The following is a 22,669-nucleotide window of genomic DNA, read 5'->3' on the forward strand; positions in this document are numbered from 1 at the left end:
AGTGAATGTGCGGACCCACCCCGTAAACCTGACAAATCCGTCTCCACAGAGTTTCTAGGCAGGTCCCCACTAAGGTAACTATGACTTTCTTGCGATTACGGTGAAGAGAAAACGTAAAATTGGGCACCGAGTCGGAATTTGGGTTACAATAGAAAGTGTAGCCTACACTGAAATAAGGGAGTAGCCTAAGGCAGTGGAGGTATAACAGTATACCTTAACGCAGTGGTTCCCAACTACGGTCCTCAAGTACCCCCAACAGTACACATACGCCAGTGGTTAACAGTATACATTATACTTTAATCTATTGTGGATGTACACTTTTACAGAGTTACAGTTCCATCTGGATACAATTTATCTTTATGCAGGGAAATACATTTGTCTAGATGTTAGGAAATGTGATACGTCTGCAAGCACGTTGCTACAATGAAGGACGGAAGAATGAACACGAGGTGACAATGAGAGGTATTTGAAGTTCCATCAATATCCACATAGAGCAGAGTGAGGTATTTGAAGTTCCATCAATGTCCACAAAGTAGAGCAGAGTGAGGTATTTGAAGTTCCATCAATGTCCACTAGGTAGAGTAGAGGACACCATTTCGTCTTCTCACTACAATTCACCCCATCAGCAGACATCATTAATGCCTTCATGCCATTTATAAAATCCGTTTTCTCTGGAGGTCTGTTTTAAAAATGTAAATAGATGTAGAACATTACCGGGAATAGTGTACCAAGAGTTTATAATTCTATTAATTCTTGATGTATCTATTTGTACTGCATGTATTTAAGTGAACTGCTGAACACTTAAAAAACACTCTTTAGACTAAATATAGTCTCTGGTACTTGTGAATGTACATGACCCAGGGTACGCCCGCATGTTTCTAGAAGAAAAACATACCTTAATGCGATATCAATAGACTTACATAACAAACTACAATTTCCCTTGACACACGTTTGCCGCTTGATGGACCCAACAGAATCTGACATTACTACGCTTGGATAACTGTCTGACGTCAGGTCGATACCATCTCGTTTCTCCCAGTGCGGCAAATGGGAAGACACGAGACCATGGCAGCTCAAACATCCACATGACGCTTCAATATATCGACTTTGATTTGGTGTAGACTGTATAATGTCACGTGTGACAGTATTATCACACCGTCATCAGGTTAATGTGAGGTGGTTGGAAGTTAAATCTAACCAAAACACCCCTGAAGAGAGCGGATATTCCCCACATCGTGGAGTTCTTTTTACGGTTGACCGGCAGTGTATCTGCCAGTGAGCGCTTCCGCATTGACAGTCGTCGAGTTGTGATTGCTGGAGAATGAATAACGTAAAATGTAGCATATTAGATCAATTACCAAGGAGGCGAACTCGGATTATACAATGTGTCTACGTGGTAGGTTTCATGGTAAGTTGTAACCGTTGTTGAAAATGTAGCTACATTTTGAACCTTTAGTTTCTTGGTTGCTGCATTGTTTGCTCTTTCTAATATGTATATATGTGCACGTTTCGGAAATATCCTTAAGGTTACGGTAAATGCTTGGTCACGACTGATTATTGAACTGTTGGCAGTATTCAGCGTTGGTAGTGGCTACGTCGTGACATTGGTAATTAAAAGGTGTATTCCGGTTTTGGCAGTTCCGTGACATTTCAGAACTTGAGCTGCAGGTTTTCCTTTAACACATCAGATGTGTTTACGCTCCTCGCGTCAGTACGTTCTCTGGTCCTTCTAAAGCGCATGCAGCATTTCTAACAGGTGGGTTACGTTCAGTTAGCGATGTCAAGGCAAGAGGTCTCTGGATTTAGCCTTCGTTTTGTTTTAGTTTTTTTGTTTTAGGCTTTTAAAAAAAAATGTTCAGCTTCATACGATGAACACATTTAATGTTATTTAAATTCTTGTCACGTAGTACATGATTAGTCTGACAGCATGTTTTTTGTGATGGTGGACTGGACACGCAGTAGCATATTTATCTGACAGATCCCGGATGATGGACCTGCATGTTATCTGAAGGCTGATACAGTAGTGCGTGATAAGTATTTCTGTCTGTGTGTAATGCTACCCAGATAAGAGGGTTGTACGAACATTTTCACCCAAACCCTTGAGTTACATCTTTGGAAAAGTAGTGATTCTCTTGCGCGCGCATACTCACACACACACACACACACACACACACACACTAATTCCTACATACTATGTTTGTGTCCATGCTGTTTGAATGCAGAGGAAGCTGAGGGACCATTAATAGGTTAGTTTAATTATAGGGTCCTGACAATGTGACTTTAATCAAGAGTCTAAAACTGGGTTCCTCAGTGACACTCGATGGGATGATATTTCCTTAAGTCGGTTGTTCGGTGCGTGAACAAATAAGGGATTTTTTCACTGCACTTTAGACAACAACAAACAGATATAGTATTTCACAAAGATTGAATGACTTCTAAACCTTGATTGCATCAAAACATCTTGAATGTTTATACATTTTAATGGGAATTCTTTGGAACAGATTTCCTAAAATACTAGAATAAGCAATATTAAAATCACTTCTTTGGGATTTTACAATCCTATTTCTGTTAACAAAACTAAATATTTTAGGGAGGGGGGGGGGGGGTGAAAACACAATTGGCACATGTGCTGCCTATTGAGGAAACCTTCCCTGAAAGGGATACTAAAGAGCGTGACCGATAAACAACCATGAATTACATTTCACTGCTCAATTGAATTTAGGACCCGACATTAGACATGTTTTTGGTTGTTGAGTCAATTAGACCATACCAGGGCCTGTAGGTGTTGTCTACCATTAACAGCGTCTTAGCACTAGATGAAAGTCAAAGCCTGTGTACATTTGCCCCAGTGGAAAAAGTATTTTCCTGATACTATTAATTGCCTTTGACTGTGTAATTACCTCATGTTGTTCAACCCCTGGCGCAGGCATTCGGGTTATGATGTCTTTTCTTATGCCCTTCTTGTCTCCTCCACAGGACCTGTTTGGGGTGAGCATGATCATCCCCCTGTTGAGTCACCATGTCAAAGACCTGGGGGCGAGTCCCACCGTGGCTGGCTTAGTAGGTACGTGGGATGATGTAGACCTGGGGGCGAGTCCCACCGTGGCTGGCTTAGTAGGTACGTGGGATGATGTAGACCTGGGGGCGAGTCCCACCGTGGCTGGCTTAGTAGGTACGTGGGATGATGTAGACCTGGGGGCGAGTCCTACCGTGGCTGGCTCAGTAGGTGTTTGGGATGAGGTAGACCTGGGGGCGAGTCCCACCGTGGCTGGCTCAGTAGGTGTGTGGGATGAGGTAGACCTGGGGGCGAGTCCCACCGTGGCTGGCTCAGTAGGTGTGTGGGATGAGGTAGACCTGGGGGCGAGTCCCACCGTGGCTGGCTCAGTAGGTGTGTAGGATGATAAGGGTCACCATGAGGATGATGACAGAGTTCACACCCCCTGTTGACCTTGCCGGGTATGAAAACAAACTTTTGGGAAAAGTAACTTTGAGGACATCACTCATTTAGGAAGAACAGATAATGGAGTGCCTTTTCTGTGCTAAATACTTTGTCGGCATTTAGGAACACGGCATTGGGTTGAAAATCCCCAGGTGCTCAGTCATTTTATATGGCAGTGTGTGTGGGTTGAAGTCATACTGGTAGTTTATACAAAGATCCGCAGTGGCTTCATGGTAGTCTTCCTTAGCAGCTGTCGGCTTGCCACTGTTAGTGTCGGCTGTTAGCAACCGTTCAGCAGGCAGACTGTGTCGGCATCTGTAACTAATGCATTGATTTGTGTCCTAGGCTCCACATATGGGATCCTACAACTCTTTTCTAGCACTATAGTTGTAAGTATTGCCTTTAATAATCTTGAGGTCAGAGATGGGGGGGGGGTGTTCATGTTATATGTGTTTAATATACTTGTATTTAAACCACTTTAAGTATTTTGTCACTTGTGTTTCATTGGTCTGAACTACAGTCTGATGTATTTTGTGGCAAGTTAGTTTAGAGAGGTGTAACTTTAATTTAATTGAATTAAGTCCTGATGGATAACATTCCCAAGTCCATGCACATTAACAGCTCCCCACAGGAGAACAGGGTTCAATACCTGTCTCAACCCTCCAGCACAAGGAAACGCTGTTGCTATGACTACCTCTGTCAATAAATGCCTGAAAAATAAAAACATTTAGAGGAGAAGAGGTGACCACTTTAGAACAAAAATGCACAGTCTGTTTATGGAGTATCCATTGATCAGTCAAAGAAAGTAAATATAGCCCTTAAATCTTATCCCTTAAACCCAAATCTAACCTTATCTAATCTAAACTAATTCTAAACTGTTATTCAAACCCTAACCTTCGCTAACATAACTGTGCAGATTTTAAGGTGGGGGGCATCGTAGTAGTTGATATTTTAAAAGTGGCGTTACATTGAAGTGGTTGTAGGTCTTGCGATCACTTGGGGTTCGCCATGCCATCCCTAGCTCACCTGTTGACCACCCACAGGTAGCGCTTAACCTTTAGCAATTAGCCTAGCTGAATTCCCAGATACTGCTCACGCCCTCTGAGCCAATCACAGGACGGGGAGAAGAAACCTATAGAAAATGTCAACGAGGGAGGCTTAGCAATGAGCACGAACCAAGCGCCTGTGTGCGTTCGGGCCAGACATCTCCTGACTTGGCGTTTGTGTCCTTTGGTTTCCATGACGATATCAACATCTGAGAACAGTTTGGAGGTAGTGGTAGACCTGTTGGATGCTTTGCAGTGCTCTGAGCATTAACACCCGACTGACATCTCCACAGAGTCCACGACTCCTGACAATGTTGTTACTGTATGCTGAAAGCATCTCTAAGTTCACTTCCCTGCCCCCACGCTATCCTGAAATTGCTTTAAATCTCAGAGATTGTGCTACGAATTATAGGAGAAGGAGCTGTTTGTGACCCTTGTTAAGAGACAGGCAGAGAGGGATGGGGTGATGGAGGGAGGGAGGGCAGAATGGAGGGAAAGAACGGACAGGTCTCTATGGTAACAAATTCAATTGAACTTGATTTCATTATACAATTTTGTGTGTGTCGTATGTAACAGTTCAATGAGTGACTGAGTGGGGCTTCTGGGCTGCTCGCCCCCGAGAACGAGACCATAAAATGACTTGAGTGTCAGGGTCACCTGACCCTCACACTCATGTCCTACCCGGCTGTCTCCAGGGGGACATTTATGTCTGTACATGCATTTAATATTCATCCTCAATGAATCACGGTTCCCAGAACTGTTTTCTGAAAACCAAACAGCCCTGGAGGACATTAGTGTCCAGAAAGAGGCCTACTCTGTCCTGCAATGTTGTGGAGATGTTTAAGATCTAGTGCACTGTGAGAAAATATCTGTCTTTCATATTTTACATTTCAGTCATTTAGCAGATGCTCTTAATCAGAGTGAGTTAGTAAGGGCATACCTTTTTAAGAGCTAGGTGAGACAACCACGCAGCTTACTAGTGAATGCAGTTTAATCAATTAGTTAATTATCAGCAAAAGTCAGTGCTGGATACAGACCATACAAATACTTTGTTTTATAATCCAACAGGCCAAGGTGGTGGCAGTGGTACCATTTTTAGATGTTTTCTGAAAATGGCAAGAGACTCTGTTTTCCTAGCCAGCAAGGGAAGCTGGTTCCACCGTTCAGGTGCCAATGGTGAAACCAGCCATTCATACATGCCAATTCCGATGTTGTGATGTCATTTCCTGTGTGTGATGATGATGGTTTGTTGTGATTGGCAGGGCAGCTGGAGTGACGTGGTGGGGAGGCGGTACTCCCTGCTGACATGCCTGCTGCTGAGTGCTCTCGGCTATGGCCTGCTGGGGATGTCCACCAGCATCACCCTGTTTGTCCTGGCCCGGATCCCTGTGGGTGAGTCAATCTGCGGGGAAGTAGGTTGGAAGCAGGGGGTTCCTGGAGGGTGGAGTCCTGGTAATGTGCTAGGCTGTGTACCTATGAGGTGTGGGGGTGTCTGGCCTCAGAGGGTTGGTCCTCAAAGTAGCTCAACCATTAATCTGAATCAGTCCTGAAAGCAAGACTACAATCTTTTAAATTGTTTTGGTGTTCAATTGTGTCGGTGTTCACAACGTGTAGTGAAGAACTCCTGTTGCACATAAATATAATACACCGTCTATCTGTTCCATGTCTGTTGTGTCGTTGTCTGTCCCTCTTTCTCGTCCTACCAGGGCTGTTCAAACACTCCCTCTCAATTTGTCGGGCCCTGCTGTCAGACCTGGTGTCTGAGGCAGAGCGCCCCCTGGTGATGGGACACTTCAACGCAGCCTCCAGCGTGGGCTTCATCCTGGGGCCTGTGGTCGGAGGGTATCTCACGGAGCACGAGGGGGGCTTCTACACCTCCTCTTTTACCTGCTCTGCCATCTTCCTCGTCAATGCAGGTGGGTGGGGGGTGTAGGGTTGTGCGTCAGGGAGGTGGGGGTGTAGTTGTCCTCTTCTGTCAGGAAGTTGTAGTCCTGGTCAGTCAGAAGAGGTCTCTCCTGTGTTTAAGAGGCGTTGGCTCCGTGCTTAAGTTGGAGAAGCTAATAGAGCAACACTTATATTGGTTTTCTCACACTTCTCACACTGTTTGGTTTTGCAGTGCTTTTTATTGTCAATCCAAATCCTGAGGGTTTGATTGAGGTTGTCCTTTTGTGTGGTTGGACACTCATGGTGGGTTGTTTTAACAGGAAGCTTCGTTTGTTTTAGCTTATCAGTTATCTTCATGTTTGAGTAACAATGTTTGGTTGGATATTAGGGAATGGGAATTTAATCGTAAAGCATATCCAGTCTAATGTGCTTTCTGACCTCTTGACTGTTGGTTTCGGCCCAGGGCTGGTCTGGATGCTTCCCTGGAGCGAAGCGCTGACACCACCCACTGACGCTAACTCCAACAGCAGCATCAGCAAAGCCAGCTGCCACAGCAACCACATCGCCGTGACGGAACAAAACTGTTACCACCGCAACGTCAACAACCACACAACAGGGCCGGTCAAAGCAGCCAAAGGACCGGCGGCTCCTGGGAAGAACCGGCAGAGCTGGAGCTGGGACCAGGACTGGGGGCAGGTGTCCCTGTTCCAGCCTGCCTGGCGCCAGCTCTCCTCCGTGGGCGCCAAGATCCGCACGGTGGCGTCCTCGGACATGTGGGACCTCTTCCTGATGCGTCTGTTCATGGCCGTCTCCATCATGCTGTACTACAGCAACTTCTCCCTGGCCATGGAGGAGCGCTTCCTGCTGAAACCCAAGACCACGGGCTACCTCATCAGCTACAGCTCCACCCTGGGCGCGCTGGCCGGCTTCCTGGTTGGGCCCGTCACCAGGCTGTACCGGAACGACATGGCGTCGCTGCTGCTCCACTCCACGGTGCTCACGTGCGGCCTGATCCTGCTGTACGCTGCCGCGCCCACCGTCTGGCACGTGGTGCTCAGCTCCACCTTCATCGCCATCTCCACCACCATCGGGCGCACCTGCATCACTGACCTGGAGCTGCAGAGGGGCGGAGCTCGTGCCAGCGGGACCCTGATCGGGGCGGGGCAGTCGGTGACGGCGGTGGGGCGGGTCCTCGCCCCTTTGCTCTCCGGTTTGGCCCAGGAGTTTAGTCCCTGCGGGCCGCCGAGTCTGGGGGTGGGGCTGGCAATGGCGGCTGTCGCCCTGCTAACGGTGAGGATGCCGAAATGGGACAGTAGAGGTAAGGGGGAAAAGGCGTGACTCTGAGAGAACTGCTGTTAAACCAGCACAAGCAGGAAGTGATGTCATACCTGCAGACAGCCCTGCAGAGCTGTTGTGGGGTGTTGGTTGGTTTTTTGGTTTCATAGCTGTCGTTTCGGTTGGTTTGGTGTCAGAGTGATGAACTCACAGGTTCTGGAAAAGCCGGGTCGTTAGCATCGCTGCTCCCCAAAATGGGGCAAACTCGACATGTCCACGGCACATTGTGTTATATTCTAATATTTATGTCTCGTGTGAGACAATAGATAACGGTAATACGAAATGGGCCTCTGATGTCGTCCTGCTCTTTCGAACCACTACAAACAGTCCAGAAAATCCTTGGTTTCTGTGTACTGAAAATGCACCAAACTCCTCTTTTTCTGGCCTACTGTGTAGATGTGGTAAAGAGGTCAATGGATCTTGACCAAAACAATTTAAATGTTTTAGAAATGCATGGCGGAGAGATTGCCGATCTTCAAAAGAAAATACATAAAAGTATAATGATGGTATGTCAACCTAAATGTGTTCATGTCATAGTGATCAATCAGCTGTATTACAGCTAGAAATGACTTTTACCTCAGCTACAGATTTCTGTAAGAGGTAACCTTATAGTGGTCCCTTCTCCGAACATTAACGTTGTCAGATCTGATGTTTTGAGTGTGTGCTAATGATGGCCACCTTCCTATATATTCTCCCTTCAAATGACTGTTTTACTGGGTCCATCTTGAGGCCACAGGGTGGAGGGCTTGTCTGCTGCTCAGGTGATTCATCTGGGTCACTTCCTTACTCCTCAGAGCGTGTACCTACTGTAATAATGTCAAATCATTTAAATGGTGTAAAGATTATTGATGTTTTTAAGTCCTTGAATCAAAAATGCTGAAGGACCCAAACTTGAGTCTTCAGACAGGGCACTGAGAAATCCTCATTTTGGTAGGGGTTTGTCTTTAGACAGGGAACGGGGAGAATGGAGGACCATTGTCTTGCTTCTGTGACCCAGAAACAGCTAAGAGGCTGTGTGGTTAAGGAAAATGTCTGTGTGTTGAGAGGTGAAAGGATTAGTGTTCTCCACTCCTCAATGACCACCTTTCTTCCTGGATGGTCATGTGGCTCCTCCCAGATTCTTTATCTGCCACACTGAGCTACAGTTTATGCAGCAGATAAAAATAAAGGTATAATACAAATGTAATGATCAATAAAAGATAACAGATCCATCCAGGTAAATATACCAAACATCTAACATGTTTACTTTTATAAAACATATATACTGTACATATAATTTCTATTTGAACAAACTCATGTTCATCAAATAAAACATTTTGATAAGAAATCATTTTTAATGTTTTGCCCTTATAATTACAGAAATCCTACTGAATGTGATGAAGACAATAATTGGTCTGAATGATTCATATGGAGAAAGATCTGCCCATTTGAAAATAAAATGTTTCTATTGATTTGTGTCCTATAATCATCTAAAGAATGTTATTGTTGTTCATGAATGACAGTTTGATTGTGGATCAGTCAAGAAATTAGTTTGATAGATTTATTGTACAAGTTTAGCTCTGTTGCTAACAAAAACACTTTGCATCTCAACCAAGATAACAGTAGCTAGCCAAATTAAATAATTATTTCAGATAATCAACAGGATTAAATGATGAGTTGAGCAGGGGTCGAGAAGACCATGTTCCAAACCCGAGGAGACATTAAGAACATGTATGCTGCATAGATGAGAAGGAACAAGATAATATTATGAAACTGCCATCACTTGTGTATTTTGTAAAAACAAAAAAGCCTGTAGGTACAGTAGCTAGAATACCTTAGTAGTTTCATTAAGGCTAATGGGGAGATATTGTATCCATGTGAGACTTGCTCTAACATGCTTCCTTCATCTTGATCTTGTCTGTTTATAAGGTATCTGATCACAATCAGATCACAATGCATCTTTAGCACCCACATCTGTCTTAAAACATGAGCACAGAATGCAGTTCTAACCTGGGATTAGAACCAGGTATAAATGGGGCTATAGATTCAGTGTTGAGTTGCAGTGGTATCATTTGCTCTACAGAGAATGGTTGGTTGTAGGTCTTTCGTGGTGCATTTTCATCTGGTGGTATTTGACACTACATCCTCCTTGGGTTCAAGAGTCTTTTAAAAGTTCCTCTGGAGGAGTTCAACTTTAGAACCCGATTCGGCCAACAGCAGTCCTGCTGCTACCGTCCAGACATCCAATTGGCCTCAGGGGTTCTTTGGTTTCACTGGGTTCCACCGTGGTCTCCTGAGAAGGGGGTTCTGTGTGCTGCTGTCGTCATGGTCACTTGGTTCCTCCGCCCAGGTTACAGACAGGGACAGGGGCTCCTCCTGCTCTGGCATTGAGTCTCTGTTGCCATGGAAAACCTCAGAGGAGTCAAAGTGACAGGGAGGGGCAGGAACCCGGGAGTCACTGGAGGAGGAGTTTAGACGGGACTTGCCACGCCCACCAGCCCTTCCTCTCCCTCCACTCCTCTCATCCACCAGGTCCACTCCTGCGCTAGAGGACACCTCTGTCAGAGTGTCCAGCCTGCGTAGTGGCAGACTGACTCTGGAAGAGGACCTACTGGGCTGGCCGATCCTGGAGCGGGGGGCTGATGGGTAGCCCCCCCCCGACAGGGTCTCATCCTCACCATTATCTGAGAGAAAAAGAGACGTTGTCAGTTTGGTTTTGGATTCAGAGTGATACACACACACACACACACACAATTCCCTCAATATCACCTGTTTGTCTCCAGTCAAGACTCTTCCCTGCAGGAAGAGAAAAGTACTTCTGGTTCCTGGCTTCATCCTGAGAAAAGGATACAGGCAAAGAGAGAAGTGGTTGATGACACTATTCAATCAGAAAATCCACATTTTGTTTCTTTATTTGTAAACACGAAGTGATTTCCTGTTAAACTGATCCATCCCATTTTTTGTAATAAAATCATAAAAAGGTCACTAAGAGCATGTTTTTCTATAATATCTGTGTGTTTCGGACCGGGCTTTGGAAGCTGCGGAGCCGGAGGCTACGTCTGATGGTGCCGTGCCGTCGGATCAGAATCTCTTTGGTGTGGCTGTCGTTCGGCAGCGAGTGTTTGGTGGTATACTCTGTCGTCTGGAACACAGAAGAAAACACACCACATTATCCAAGCTCAAAACATGACTCACACACACACCACGTGATAACACACACTTCAGCAAACAGCATCACAGAAAACACTGATTTGATTCTGTTTTCTGGTTGTCAATACATGCATCTGATAAAACAAGCGTCAATAAATAAATAAACAGATGACAGTCAGGGCTTTTGCCTTGGTGTCGTAAAAAAGACATCATTAATAACTTGAGTGACTCACCTGTTGTCTGATCTTGTACATGTTCTTGGACAAGATGTCATGCATTTTCCTCAGGTCTGCAGCAACAAATTTCCTCTTGGGTTTACCAGGACCCTTCTCCTTCCTGGAGGAGCAACCACACCCATTACTGGACACTGAATATACATTTCTGATGTGTTGAGGTTAAAAGGGCAGTATTGGGGGGGGATTTGGTTAAAGGGAATATGTGAAAGAAGGGATGCACTTATCCGATACCTGGAAATTTCTTAGAAACTGGACAGAAATACAGCATTACTTATCGGTGACAGTGAGTCTACGTAATGAGCCGATGCCACAAACAATGTGCAGTAAACACGTCGTAAGTGGTAGAATTAAGTAAACTCCACCACTAGCCTCACTGGGAGATCCACCGGGAGATCCACCAGGAGATCCACCACTAGCCTCACCGGTAGATCCACCAGGAGATCCACCAGGAGCTCTGCTCTCACCCTTTTTCTGTGTTGCCATCTATTAGTTTGGGAATTTCCCTTATATTATACATATTTGCTTCATATTAGAATAAGTAAATAAAGATTTTGAAAGTTTAATATCTGTTCATCTTTGGTCTGTGAAATAAAGTATGGTTATGCTTTTGAATTGAAAAGCGCAACTCTGTTCTTCATTTCTTTTGGAGGCGTCTGTGGAGAGGGAGCGTCGTCCTGTGAATCCGTGTGGGGTTGTCCCGGGGTGGCGCCCAACCTAAACCTTGCACTTGTCAGACTCATATAAACTTTAAGGAAAATTGTCCATTTGTCACATGCCTAGTTTTCACTAATTGCCGACTTGTCAAAGAGAGTTAATGACAGAGACAGAGATTGAGAGACAGGAATACTGAGAGAATAAACTTACCGTAGAGAGATGACAGAGGGAGCTGTGCTGGTGCCTTCAGACACTGTGTCCAGTATCTCCATAGCATTCTGCAGCTCCAGCTTCTTGTACAGCGCCACAATGCTGGACTCAGCCTGGTTATCCTTGATCAGGATCTTACGCAGAATCTGGTTATTAAACTTCATAAACCTAACATGGGGTGGCATGGGGGGTTAAGCTTCATAAACCTGACATAGGAGCGGGGAGGGTTATTAAGGGTTATTATTTGTAAATAAAAAGTTCCTTATATTTGATCACAGTGTGTAGGACGAGTCTGATTGGGAGAGCTGACTTACAGGCCGAGTGCAAAACCAAGGCTTAATTCAGTTTTTCCTGTGTTTTGTAGAACACCAAAAGGAAATATCCTTTAGTTTTGGGCAACATGCAGGTCAAGTGAGTCAGTAGATAAGGTAGGAAAGAACAGAAAAAACTACTCTTGTTGATGTTGTAGTTCAAAACAACACAACACTGAGATCCTGTCAACTGTCAAGTCATGCTTCCACAGTCAAAACAAACGTAAAGACAACCAAAAAGAAAAAGGAGCAAAAACCCCAGAAGCAACAAATATTTTCACTATCAATAATTCCTCAGCTTTTGTCGTGGAATAGTCGACCTCACCCACTCATGCCGAAAAGATAGGTACTAAATATGTAATGTAATATGTTATGCAATAAATTCAACATTTTGTTTAAAAATGCAGTTCACAACCTAACAACAATAACATTTCAGTATAAACAATTAGGCTAGATATAATATTACTCGGTAGACATCAAGATTTTCATAACAGCAGCAAATAACCTAATGCACAGGCCTGTCAAGGCGTTAGTATGTTATAACAAGTGATTTATTTCAAATTATTCCATTAATCACAATAGCAAATGAACTATAAAGGAATTAGCGCAGAGATCTGTACGAATTGCTTTACATTAGCCAGCGTCACGTGTCAATACTTTCTGGTCATAACAACAAATGTATTAGATTGTATAGCTATTGTTGCCGGACCGCGTAAGCGGAACCGACTAAGACGAATGTCTCTGACTGACTGACTGAGTGATTGACTGACTGATTGACAGACTGAGTGACTGACTGATTGACTACTCCTTGTTAAATAGCGTAGTGGTTAGAGAAGAAGACTTGTGAACTATAGGTCCCGATTTCATATCTCTTCGCAGGCGAAGCGAAGTACACATTGTGAATTATTCTGTGTTGTGAAAACTTCGCTGGCTAGAAACGGTATACAGCTATATTGCGACTGTTTCTGGCATGGAATAGTTCATCTTCAGTCTCGCTAGAAATTGCTAACTTCTTATGATTATTCCTAGGAAGTTAGTAGATACAAGCCTATTACTGGCTAATAAGCTGCTAAAACGGCTAAAATCGTCTTTTCACTTGATGAAACAGTTAGTCATCGTCACCTTTATTGATAGTTACTGTATAAATGTCATTCACGAATGAAAGAAAAAATTCTGTTGTTTTGCCATGAAAGAAAAAAAAACGTTCCTACGCCATGAAATGAAATAGCTTTGGCAGACTCGCTAGCAACTGCTCAATTCTTATGACTATTCCAGTAAGTTAGTAGATACCGGTAAAGCTTATTACTGGCTAATACGCTGTTAAAACGGCCAGTGACAAACGCCATACATAGTAAGAAACATTAGTCAGTTTAACTGTTTCAATGTCATTCATGAATGGCCAATTAAGTATTAAAATGGACAGGGGCAAAAGAGGAATTGTTCAGGAGGCTCTACTGACACCAGGCCAATGTACAGCTCCGTGGTTTAGCCGTGATGCTCTTTAAACACATGTTAGGTTAAAGCAAATGTTCCCACAAAATAATTCATTTTCACCAATACCTGCATGTCAGTAGCCAGCTAAAACTAGGGATGAAAGTGGACAAATGATGAAACTGTCATGTGTAAACTATAGTGTTTCTCGTATTTTTCCACCTCAATCAACTTGTTAACTAGTTCAGGACTACAAAAAACTGAAATGCCTGAGGGTCACAGAGCAAAGGGCTAGAAACAAACCCCACTGTAATATGGCAGGATGCTGTACCACATCAGTGTTGAAACCAATACTGTTGTCAGAGCAGCCTTCCGGTTTTGACCAGCAAATGGTCATTCAAAACAGGTTAGTATAACTCAAGCAGAGGGTTAGAAGAATGAACGTGGCACGTTAAGAGAATTAGATTCACGTTGGAAAAATGGTTAAGGTTAGCCGAAATGGTAAACCGACGCAGAGCAAAGATATTGAGCAATGACCTAATCTCTGAAACACAGAATATGACCACAGGACTTTAGAACCAACCAGGTTTGCCCAGAGAACAGACTTGGTTTCCATTAATGTGATTCTGCAGACAGGACAGGAAGTGATACATACTTGTCCTTCCAGTAGTAGTGGCCCCATTGTCCACAGATGTCTTCTATCCCAGCGATGGCATGCTCCATGAGCTGAGGAGGAGAAGGAAGGAGATAATTTGGACACTCAGGGGTTAAATTGGGCAGAACCCCGGTACCTTTGGTTATTCGGCCAAAAGCTTGATGAACTAATCAGCTAATCATTTATTCATTTGAAAATGTTGTTTTACCCTATGTATTAGGACACACAGCTGTGGATTAAAACAAACAAGCACAAGAGACAGATGTTGAGTTGCGGAACTGGGAGTTAGAAGACCATCGTAACGTACAGAAATTCAATAGCAAGACAAAGTATGAAAAGGCCTCAAAAACTACAGGCAATGACATCAGTGTTTAACGTTATTGCAAGAATATTTGTGAATTTAATTTAGGTTGGATCCCACGGGACATGGTTGGCCAATTCTCCAAATTGTCGTGTCTCACAACAAGAACAAGAAGATATACGGAGACACTAGATAGACTGAGGGAGTAGATAGACAGAGCCGATAAGCTGGGCTACTATATATATTTCAAATCCCTTTAGTTCTTCCTACCAGAAACACTGAGAACAACCTAATTTCTACTTTGCTACAGTATGATAATGCATTTGGCTTCCCAAATATCCCAACTGCATTGGGCAACACAGCTCTTAGAACGTGGCCACATAGGGCGCCTCCACCTCCCAAATCCAAATGTAACCCCAGCAGACCCCCACCATACACCCTGAGTCAGAACCAGCCTGTCTGCTGTACCATGGAACTGTGTAGAATACACTAAAAACGACATGACAAACAAATGAACAAAGAGTCTTGACCTACCCTGGAATGGACCTCTACGTTGATGGTGTCCAGGTTGCGGTTGGTTCTGCGGACATTGATGAACTCCACCAGCGGCCTGATACTGATGCCCTGTGTTCAAGAAGGGAGCAGATATTACCAAAAAAATTGGTTCCTTACCGGTTCTGTAGCTGTTCCCATAGGGGAACACGTATTTGTGTCCCGAGAGAACCCTTTTTGGTTTGAGGTGTGAAGTATTTTACATTGGAGCCAAAAGGTTCAACTAGGAACTAAAAACGGTTTTCCCTGGTCAGACAGATACGGGAACAGGTCAGTGGTTCTGGTTAGATAGATACTGGAACAGGTCAGTGGTTGGTCAGATAGATATAGTCGGGAAATCAATTCAGTAGGCCTATAGTAGAGTTTATTTCCCGACCACAATAAGAATAAATGTATTTTCAGTAACGTCAAATGCACCCAGATATTTTAATTGGCGAGTAGAATGCTTATTTCACCAGCCAAGACAGCATGTTGTCACACAGTATTCTAAGCAGTGCAAAGACATTCAAGTAGTGAAGCCAAGTAGTATATGCAAATTGTGATATAAACTTGACCAAAGTTTCACAATATTTATGACAGGCAATTCACTAGTAACAGGTCAGTGGTTCTGTTCTGATAGATACTGGAACAGGTCAGTGGTTTTGGTCCAAAAGATACTATAAATGGTCAGTGGTTCTGTTCCGATAGATCCTGGAACAGATAAGAGGTTCTGATCCAACAGATACTGGACCAGTTCACCAGACAACCTTGTAACAGGTTTCATAAAGACACATGAGGTTCTCCCCATAGTATATCCTGTTTTGGTTCATAACACTACTCGGTTCCATGTATAAACTATTTGGGTTCCACCCTCTGGGGAAAGGGTTTTTCAGAAGGTTATCCTGTTGGGATGGAAATAGAACTCGTTTAGGTTCCAGATAACACCTTTTTTCCAGCCACTTCTTGATCTGCAGGCCTGGGCGGAAACATAGCCAGTAAAACAGCCACCTAAGAGGTTGTTAGGCCACGACACGCAGACTAGTCGCCTACCTGGATGAAGACTGTGAAGAGGATGATACAGATGGTCGCTGTGACAAACAGTTTTTTGCGGACAATGTGGTCTGGAAGGGTGAAGACCAGGGCAAAGGTCACTGCCCCTCGCAGGCCACTATAGCCAAGCATAAACTGGTCCTTGAAGTTGAACGGGATGGTGCGGAAAGGGTTAATGATCTGGGTCAGCACCAGGATACCTGGGAGGTCAGAGAAAAGGGTGAAAGGCTGAGGGTGAACATCAAGGAGTTACAATCCACATTAGAACAGAGTGGCCCAAATCTTTTTACTATATTCATTGTCTTACTTGTATCTATACAACCAAAGTATGTAAAAGCAAAGACCTGAAGTGCAAAGTTGAACAGTCCCAGTCTACTCATGTTGTAAGAGGCGCATGTGAAAAGTACAACATCATTTGATTTGACAGATTCTCTCATCTCTTTCGTACCCAGTCCTCTCCACAGGAAGGCAAACAGCAGCGTAAACAGGATGTAGCCCCAGTTCCACTCGTGTTCCGTCGTTATGGTGACCACGCCCAGGAAAAAGAAGATAAGGGTCTCTGAGATGCTACTCAGCATCTTGACCACGTGACGGATGGTGGTGCAGGACCGCTGGGTAACATTCTCCTCCACGTAGTACTTCATGGTTAGGGCACAGGTCACGATGCTGTGGAGGGACACCACAGGGACATCAACGGTATCTGTGTTTCGTGCATTATGTGTGTGTGTGTGTGTATGTGTGTGTTGTATGCTAGCTCCACGACTTACGCCATGATGCTAGAGATGTTGAACAGCTCAGCCACCAGGTAGGCCAGGTAGCTGTACATGAAGATGAAGAGCGGTTCTATTTCCCGGACGTTGGAGGTGAAGCGCGTGGTGAAGGACGCTACGAAGCCAAACACCAGGCCAAAGGCCAGCCCGCCGAGTCCTACCACAAAGAACTTGGCCACGCCCAGAAACACATCCACTGTTTCCACGACTGGCATCTCTGCTACAAAGGTAAACATGTTGTACAGAACCTGGGGGAGGGAGGCGAAAGCAGAGGTTGGCAGGAGGGGAGGGTTAGGAGCGAGAGGGAGGTGTGGGGAGAGACATGCTGTCAGTCAGCCTTTATGGGAGATAATACACCCACTTTTGGATACACCATAAGGTCCCATGTACCACAGTAATAAGACTATAGAGGTTAGGTGTCAGAGGTCATGGGTCATGACCTCCAATTGCTCTTTCAGCTTTACATATTCATAAGTAATGTCTGTTTGCACTGTTCTGTTTACCAAGTCAAATCTACAGAGCCACTGGCCTGACCAAGGCCCTATGTTAGGCCTGCCAAGGAACACAGTAACAAGAAAGGAGCCATTGTTTCATTGGCAACCAACTGCTGTATGAATCATATAGTGGCAGAAACCTAGATAACAATTCACCTTGTTATCACAGAGTTAGCCAGCTACTGGACTTCATATTCCGAAACTACAGTACCTAGCTTGTAAAAAAAGAGACATCTGTAAATGTAAAAATTAAGGTCTGAGCCCATTGCGTTAGAATATGGATTGACATGGCTCTCTTAAAAATAAAAATAAAATCCATTATTATGTTTGCACTTCCCTATGTTAGCAAAGTATTATGTTAGCAATTCCCTTTGTATGCTAAAGGTGCAATCAGTGACAAGTGTCATCTGGTCAGAACATGTCTTCCATCAAAGTGTTTTCATACATTAGTACATAAGTACATTAGTATGAAAACACAGTTCATTTGTTTGTTATAAAACCTGCTTCGTGTCCCTGAAGTATGTACCTTCAAGACGATGATCTAAACTCAGTTTGTGTGTTTTCTCATATGTTAAGTTAAGGATTTGGGCAGGGTAAGCTGGACATAATTCATCTCATTTATCCACTGACTCTCGGTTGATGTTATCTGATTGTTTAAGCTCCTTGTTGAATGGATTGTTGGAGCTGACCTGCCCAGCAGAAATATTAGAAATACTGAGTATTGTATGAACAGAAATGCCAACAACCCAGTTACACTGCCAATGAGTCCTATATAACACCCTATTCACACAAACCCCACCAGTCCTATATAACACACTATTCCCTCAACCACACCAGTCCTATATAACACCCTATTTACACAAACCCCACCAGTCCTATATAACACACTATTCCCTAAACCCCACCAGTCCTATATAACACACTATTCCCTCAACTCCACCAGTCCTATATAACACACTATTCCCTCAACTCCACCAGTCCTATATAACACACTATTCCCTCAACCCCACCAGTCCTATATAACACACTATTCCCTCAACCCCACCAGTCCTATATAACACACTATTCCCTCAACCACACCAGTCCTATATAACACACTATTCCCTCAACTCCACCAGTCCTATATAACACCCTATTCACTCACACAAACCCCACCAGTCCTATATAACACCCTATTCACTCACACAACCCCACCAGTCCTTTATAACACCCTATTCACACAACCCCACCAGTCCTATATAACACCCTATTCCCACAAACCCCACCAGTCCTATATAACACCCGCTATGTTGAGGGAATAGGGTGTATTATAAGCAGTTAACAACACAGTTGTAACTGGAACGCTAGTTATTATTAACAGGCTCTCCACACAACGTCATCTACATCCTATGACGTAATTATAATGGCAAAGTTCTGTTCTACTAAATCTTTGCATTCTTTTGCGATAACATCCCTTACTCGTTTAATTTAGAAAAACATGATAATAAGCAGGCGATTTAAAGGGACATTTCCCCATAACACAGCCAATGTACTTATAACTAATGTTAGCAATATAAATACCAAATACAAAAACATTATTTTTATAAAAACAATAGTTATTTTTGAAACAGCAACATGTTTCCAGAAGTGTCTCAAAAAACGAACCCTTGCCGGCTCTACCAAAAACACATACACCTCCTGTATTCTACCACATGCAAACTCACCACAGTGACAGCGTCGCTGAACAGGCTCTCTCCAAACACAACGATGTAGAGCTGCTCGTTGACCGAGACATCCTCGAAGACGTTCAGCACGGCCACCGGGTCAACCGCTGAGATGATGGAGGCAAACAGCAGGTTCTCCTGCAGGTTAATGTCCTGCACCTCCAGTGCCCCAATCTGACACACCCCATACAGAGACATGCCAACCCCGATGCTGTTCCACAGGGTCCCCACCACTGCAAACCAAAGCACCTGTCGGCAGAAGATGGCAAGTAAGCTGGGCCTGTCTAAGACTGAAAAGGGTGACATGCAAGCTGTGCCTGTCGAAGGCTGAAATGGGTGACATGCAAGCGGTGCTTGTCTAAGACTGAAATGGGTGACATGCAAGCTGTGCCTGTCGAAGACTGAAATGGGTGACATGCAACCTGTGCCTGTCGAAGACTGAAATGGGTGACATGCAACCTGTGCCTGTCGAAGACTGAAATGGGTGACATGCAAGCTGTGCTTGTCTAAGACTGAAATGGGTGACATGCAAGCTGTGCTTGTCTAAGACTGAAATGGGTGACATGCAAGCTGTGCTTGTCTAAGACTGAAATGGGTGACATGCAAGCTGTGCCTGTCTAAGACCGAAATGGGTGACTGGCCTGTACACATTTTGGGTGCCAGTATGTTAAAAGGCAGGATATTTTCGTTTTTGATTTGCTTGATTTTAGCACACAAAATGGCTTATTAAAGACAAACTTCCTTATGTTTTCTTAGTGGTCTCAGACCGTAGTAAACAATAGTCAGTCATAAGATTTAATATTGCGTTGTTAGGCAACAACATTGGCTGATTCCATATAAGCAAGGAAAGAATTAGCATAGCAAGCAAGTGTTGTAATTTGCTCAGATTAAAATGAATTGTGCCTAAGGTGTTTTCATGGTTCCCAGCCTCTGTCTCCAGTACATATCCTGCTGCACTTGAGTTTGAACACTCATTCAACTCTATCGTTCAACTCTATCGAATAAAGTCTCTAGCAAATAAAGCCCAAAAAAATCCAAAAAATGCATTTAGATTTTGATAGATGAGGGTTATTTGATCAACTGGACAATTTGTAATGCATTGGTTTAGTTGTACAGACAGTCTACAACCTATGCATATTCATAAGGTTAGCATAACCTGTCACGCACCTTAGAATGCGGGTGGTGGGATTTCAACACCCCTCATTGAATATTGTAGTGTAAACCTACAGAAACAGACACCAAAATTAAGACCACCAGCACCCATTCGTCACCACTGGGAGGCTGTCTCAGAGGCTGTCTCAGAGACCTTAAAAAGGGGTCTTTTGAGTTTGAGTTCTACCCGCACCTCCACCTTTCACCCTTCCGGCTCAATAAAACACCCACCAGACTCCACCTGTGTTTGTTCCCTGGGTCCCCACCACTGGGTCCCCACCACTGGGTCCCCACCACTGGGTCCCCACCACTGGGTCCCCACCACTGGGTCCCCACCACTGGGTCTCCCCTTGTTACAATATTTTTAAAAGGATGAAAATTACGAGCCCACCGATCCATAGAGAAAAATAGGTTGGAGCTTGACTTTAGACCACATTTTTCTCAATAGAATGTAGTGAAATGCTGTCTTGCCCTGGTCAGTGGGGCGCCTCAAGCGTACCGTGCCAATGTTCTCGAAGAAGGGCCGGGTGGGCATGAAGTATCCAGAGTCCAGGACCATGGGAGGAAGAATGTAGAGGAAGAAGATGTTGTAGCTGAGCACAGACGGGGGCTCCTCGTGGACGGCGTGCATGATGGCCCCCACCATCAGACCAATGCTGATCAGGAGACACGATTCTGGGACCCAGAAGGTTACCTTGTGGTAAATGTGGAAACCTAGGGAGGAAGCAGAGGTTAAAGGTCAAATGCTCTACACTGGCATCTCACTGTAAATTGATCTTTAAGGGAACAATAAACATTAACATATGGGAAATCACGTGTTTTGCATGCACACATTACATGAATGAAATTGCATATTATATCTGTGCAAATTCTAAAGCCTATGTTTTCTCTGGCCGGATGAACTGTGTGAATTCCCACTAGGAGAAACGCTTTAAAACCTTATCCTATTACTATTCTGACGGGTGTGCCCACGTTGTTTTCTTACCAATCTTGGCGAATGATGCGAGCAGCACCCAGAGGGTGATCTCAAAGGGCACCTGTATACGAGAATAATTCATAGCGAAGACCGGCAGATCCGATTTCTCCGCATTGGGGAAGGCTTGTGGACCACCCGCTGGATGGACTGGGGGCAGAACGGTCACGGTACCCGAAGGTTTTGATGGGACCTCCGTGAATGACCCACATGGTAGAGTCAGAAGAGTCAACCCAGTGGTTAAAAAGTACACGGCCAGTTTCATGGTCATTGATAATCGTTTTGAGAAAAACTCCCCAACGGCTCCTGAAGTTGGGTGGCTGATACCACGCATTCAAAAGGACTGAAAATCCCGAAGCAGATGGCACTTCAAGAACTCCAAACGCCACTAAATTACATTATTTAAAAACGAAATCATGAGAACAATCCTGAATAAAACAATATATTGTATTTCCATGCGTAAAATCGGCCCTAAAAAACTTCCTCTCGTGGCCGTTTTTCTAAAGACTGTTTTAGTGGTTACAGTCCGTGAGTGGATTTTAATCTGCTACCTGCTGCTCCACGCACCTGTGGTGCGTGATCGGAAGGTGCAGTCAGAGAAGGGTTCTGATTGGAGCAGCCACATGATTCAGAAAGGGACGGACGATTGTGTTCAGTCAGTTTCAATTATATCACTGTATACAATGCGCACATTCATCCTGCCGCGGTTTCTACGTGGGTTTCAAGTTTCAACTGAACCGGCCAAGGATGGAACAAAATAACCCAAAATAAAACGTCTCAAAAAACTTCCAAGCCTACTAATCTTTAATGTAAACAGTCACGATACATTTAAGCCTACAGGGTCGAATAACAATGAGTTCCAGCGAAGTTACCAAATACTCGCAGGAGGAGAGTGTCGAATACTGTTTCTGTGCGACAATGTACCACAAGATGGCAGTGTAATTTAATCTACAGGACAAAGCACCGCTAAATTCCATACTTGCAAAAATACGCGAACACTTGTCAGAGATGCGTCTGTGGAGAACGTAAATGTTAATTTCTATCAATCCCTAATTACCCTCAACGTACTGCTTCTTGGCAGTATCCGGTGGTACTTCTGTTTCAAGCTAAAATGCGTTATAGGCCAACACAATATCGAACATTCATTATTCCGGATATTAGAATCAGAGTTCAAGCAGAGGTCATGAGGATTGGTCTGAAGGTCAGACAAGAAAAATTGGGAACATTTACACTGTATAGATGAGAAGTACCACACTCTTTCCTGGAACTTTCACATTCAATGGTATTCAAGGGTATTTCTCTATTTCTATTTTGAAAATAGTAAAAATAAAGAAATAACCTTGAATAATTAGATGTGTCCAAACC

At 44.1% G+C, this 22,669-nt stretch overlaps 2 protein-coding genes across 3 annotated transcripts; one reads left to right on the forward strand and one right to left on the reverse strand.

The window, feature by feature from the left end:
* Positions 1 to 1,021: 1,021 nt before the first annotated feature.
* Positions 1,022 to 9,169, forward strand: mfsd9 (major facilitator superfamily domain containing 9). 2 transcript variants are annotated; one of them, XM_034297652.1, is made up of 6 exons: positions 1,022 to 1,408; positions 2,977 to 3,064; positions 3,785 to 3,828; positions 5,748 to 5,877; positions 6,192 to 6,401; positions 6,821 to 9,169. In XM_034297652.1, exons 1-6 carry the CDS (start codon positions 1,322 to 1,324, stop codon positions 7,705 to 7,707), a joined length of 1,446 nt encoding a protein of 481 aa, XP_034153543.1. In that variant the 5' UTR covers positions 1,022 to 1,321; the 3' UTR covers positions 7,708 to 9,169. The 2 variants fall into 2 exon arrangements, with proteins under 2 accessions (XP_034153543.1, XP_010878827.2); XM_010880525.4 differs by having other exon boundaries at positions 1,024 to 1,408; positions 6,833 to 9,169.
* A 534-nt stretch (positions 9,170 to 9,703) lies between these two features.
* Positions 9,704 to 22,649, reverse strand: LOC105016584 (sodium/hydrogen exchanger 2). The gene is made up of 13 exons (XM_029125811.2): positions 21,317 to 22,649; positions 20,831 to 21,045; positions 19,180 to 19,428; positions 16,980 to 17,230; positions 16,661 to 16,878; positions 16,213 to 16,412; positions 15,166 to 15,255; positions 14,331 to 14,401; positions 11,934 to 12,101; positions 11,067 to 11,169; positions 10,709 to 10,825; positions 10,453 to 10,519; positions 9,704 to 10,367 (listed from the first exon to the last, which is right to left on the reverse strand). The coding sequence occupies exons 1-13, from the start codon at positions 21,636 to 21,638 to the stop codon at positions 9,937 to 9,939; spliced, it is 2,502 nt and encodes an 833-aa protein (XP_028981644.2). The 5' UTR covers positions 21,639 to 22,649; the 3' UTR covers positions 9,704 to 9,936.
* Between the last annotated feature and the right edge of the window lie 20 nt (positions 22,650 to 22,669).

This window comes from Esox lucius, chromosome 16, assembly GCF_011004845.1.
Source record: "Esox lucius isolate fEsoLuc1 chromosome 16, fEsoLuc1.pri, whole genome shotgun sequence".
NCBI classification, from domain to species: Eukaryota; Metazoa; Chordata; class Actinopteri; order Esociformes; family Esocidae; genus Esox; species Esox lucius.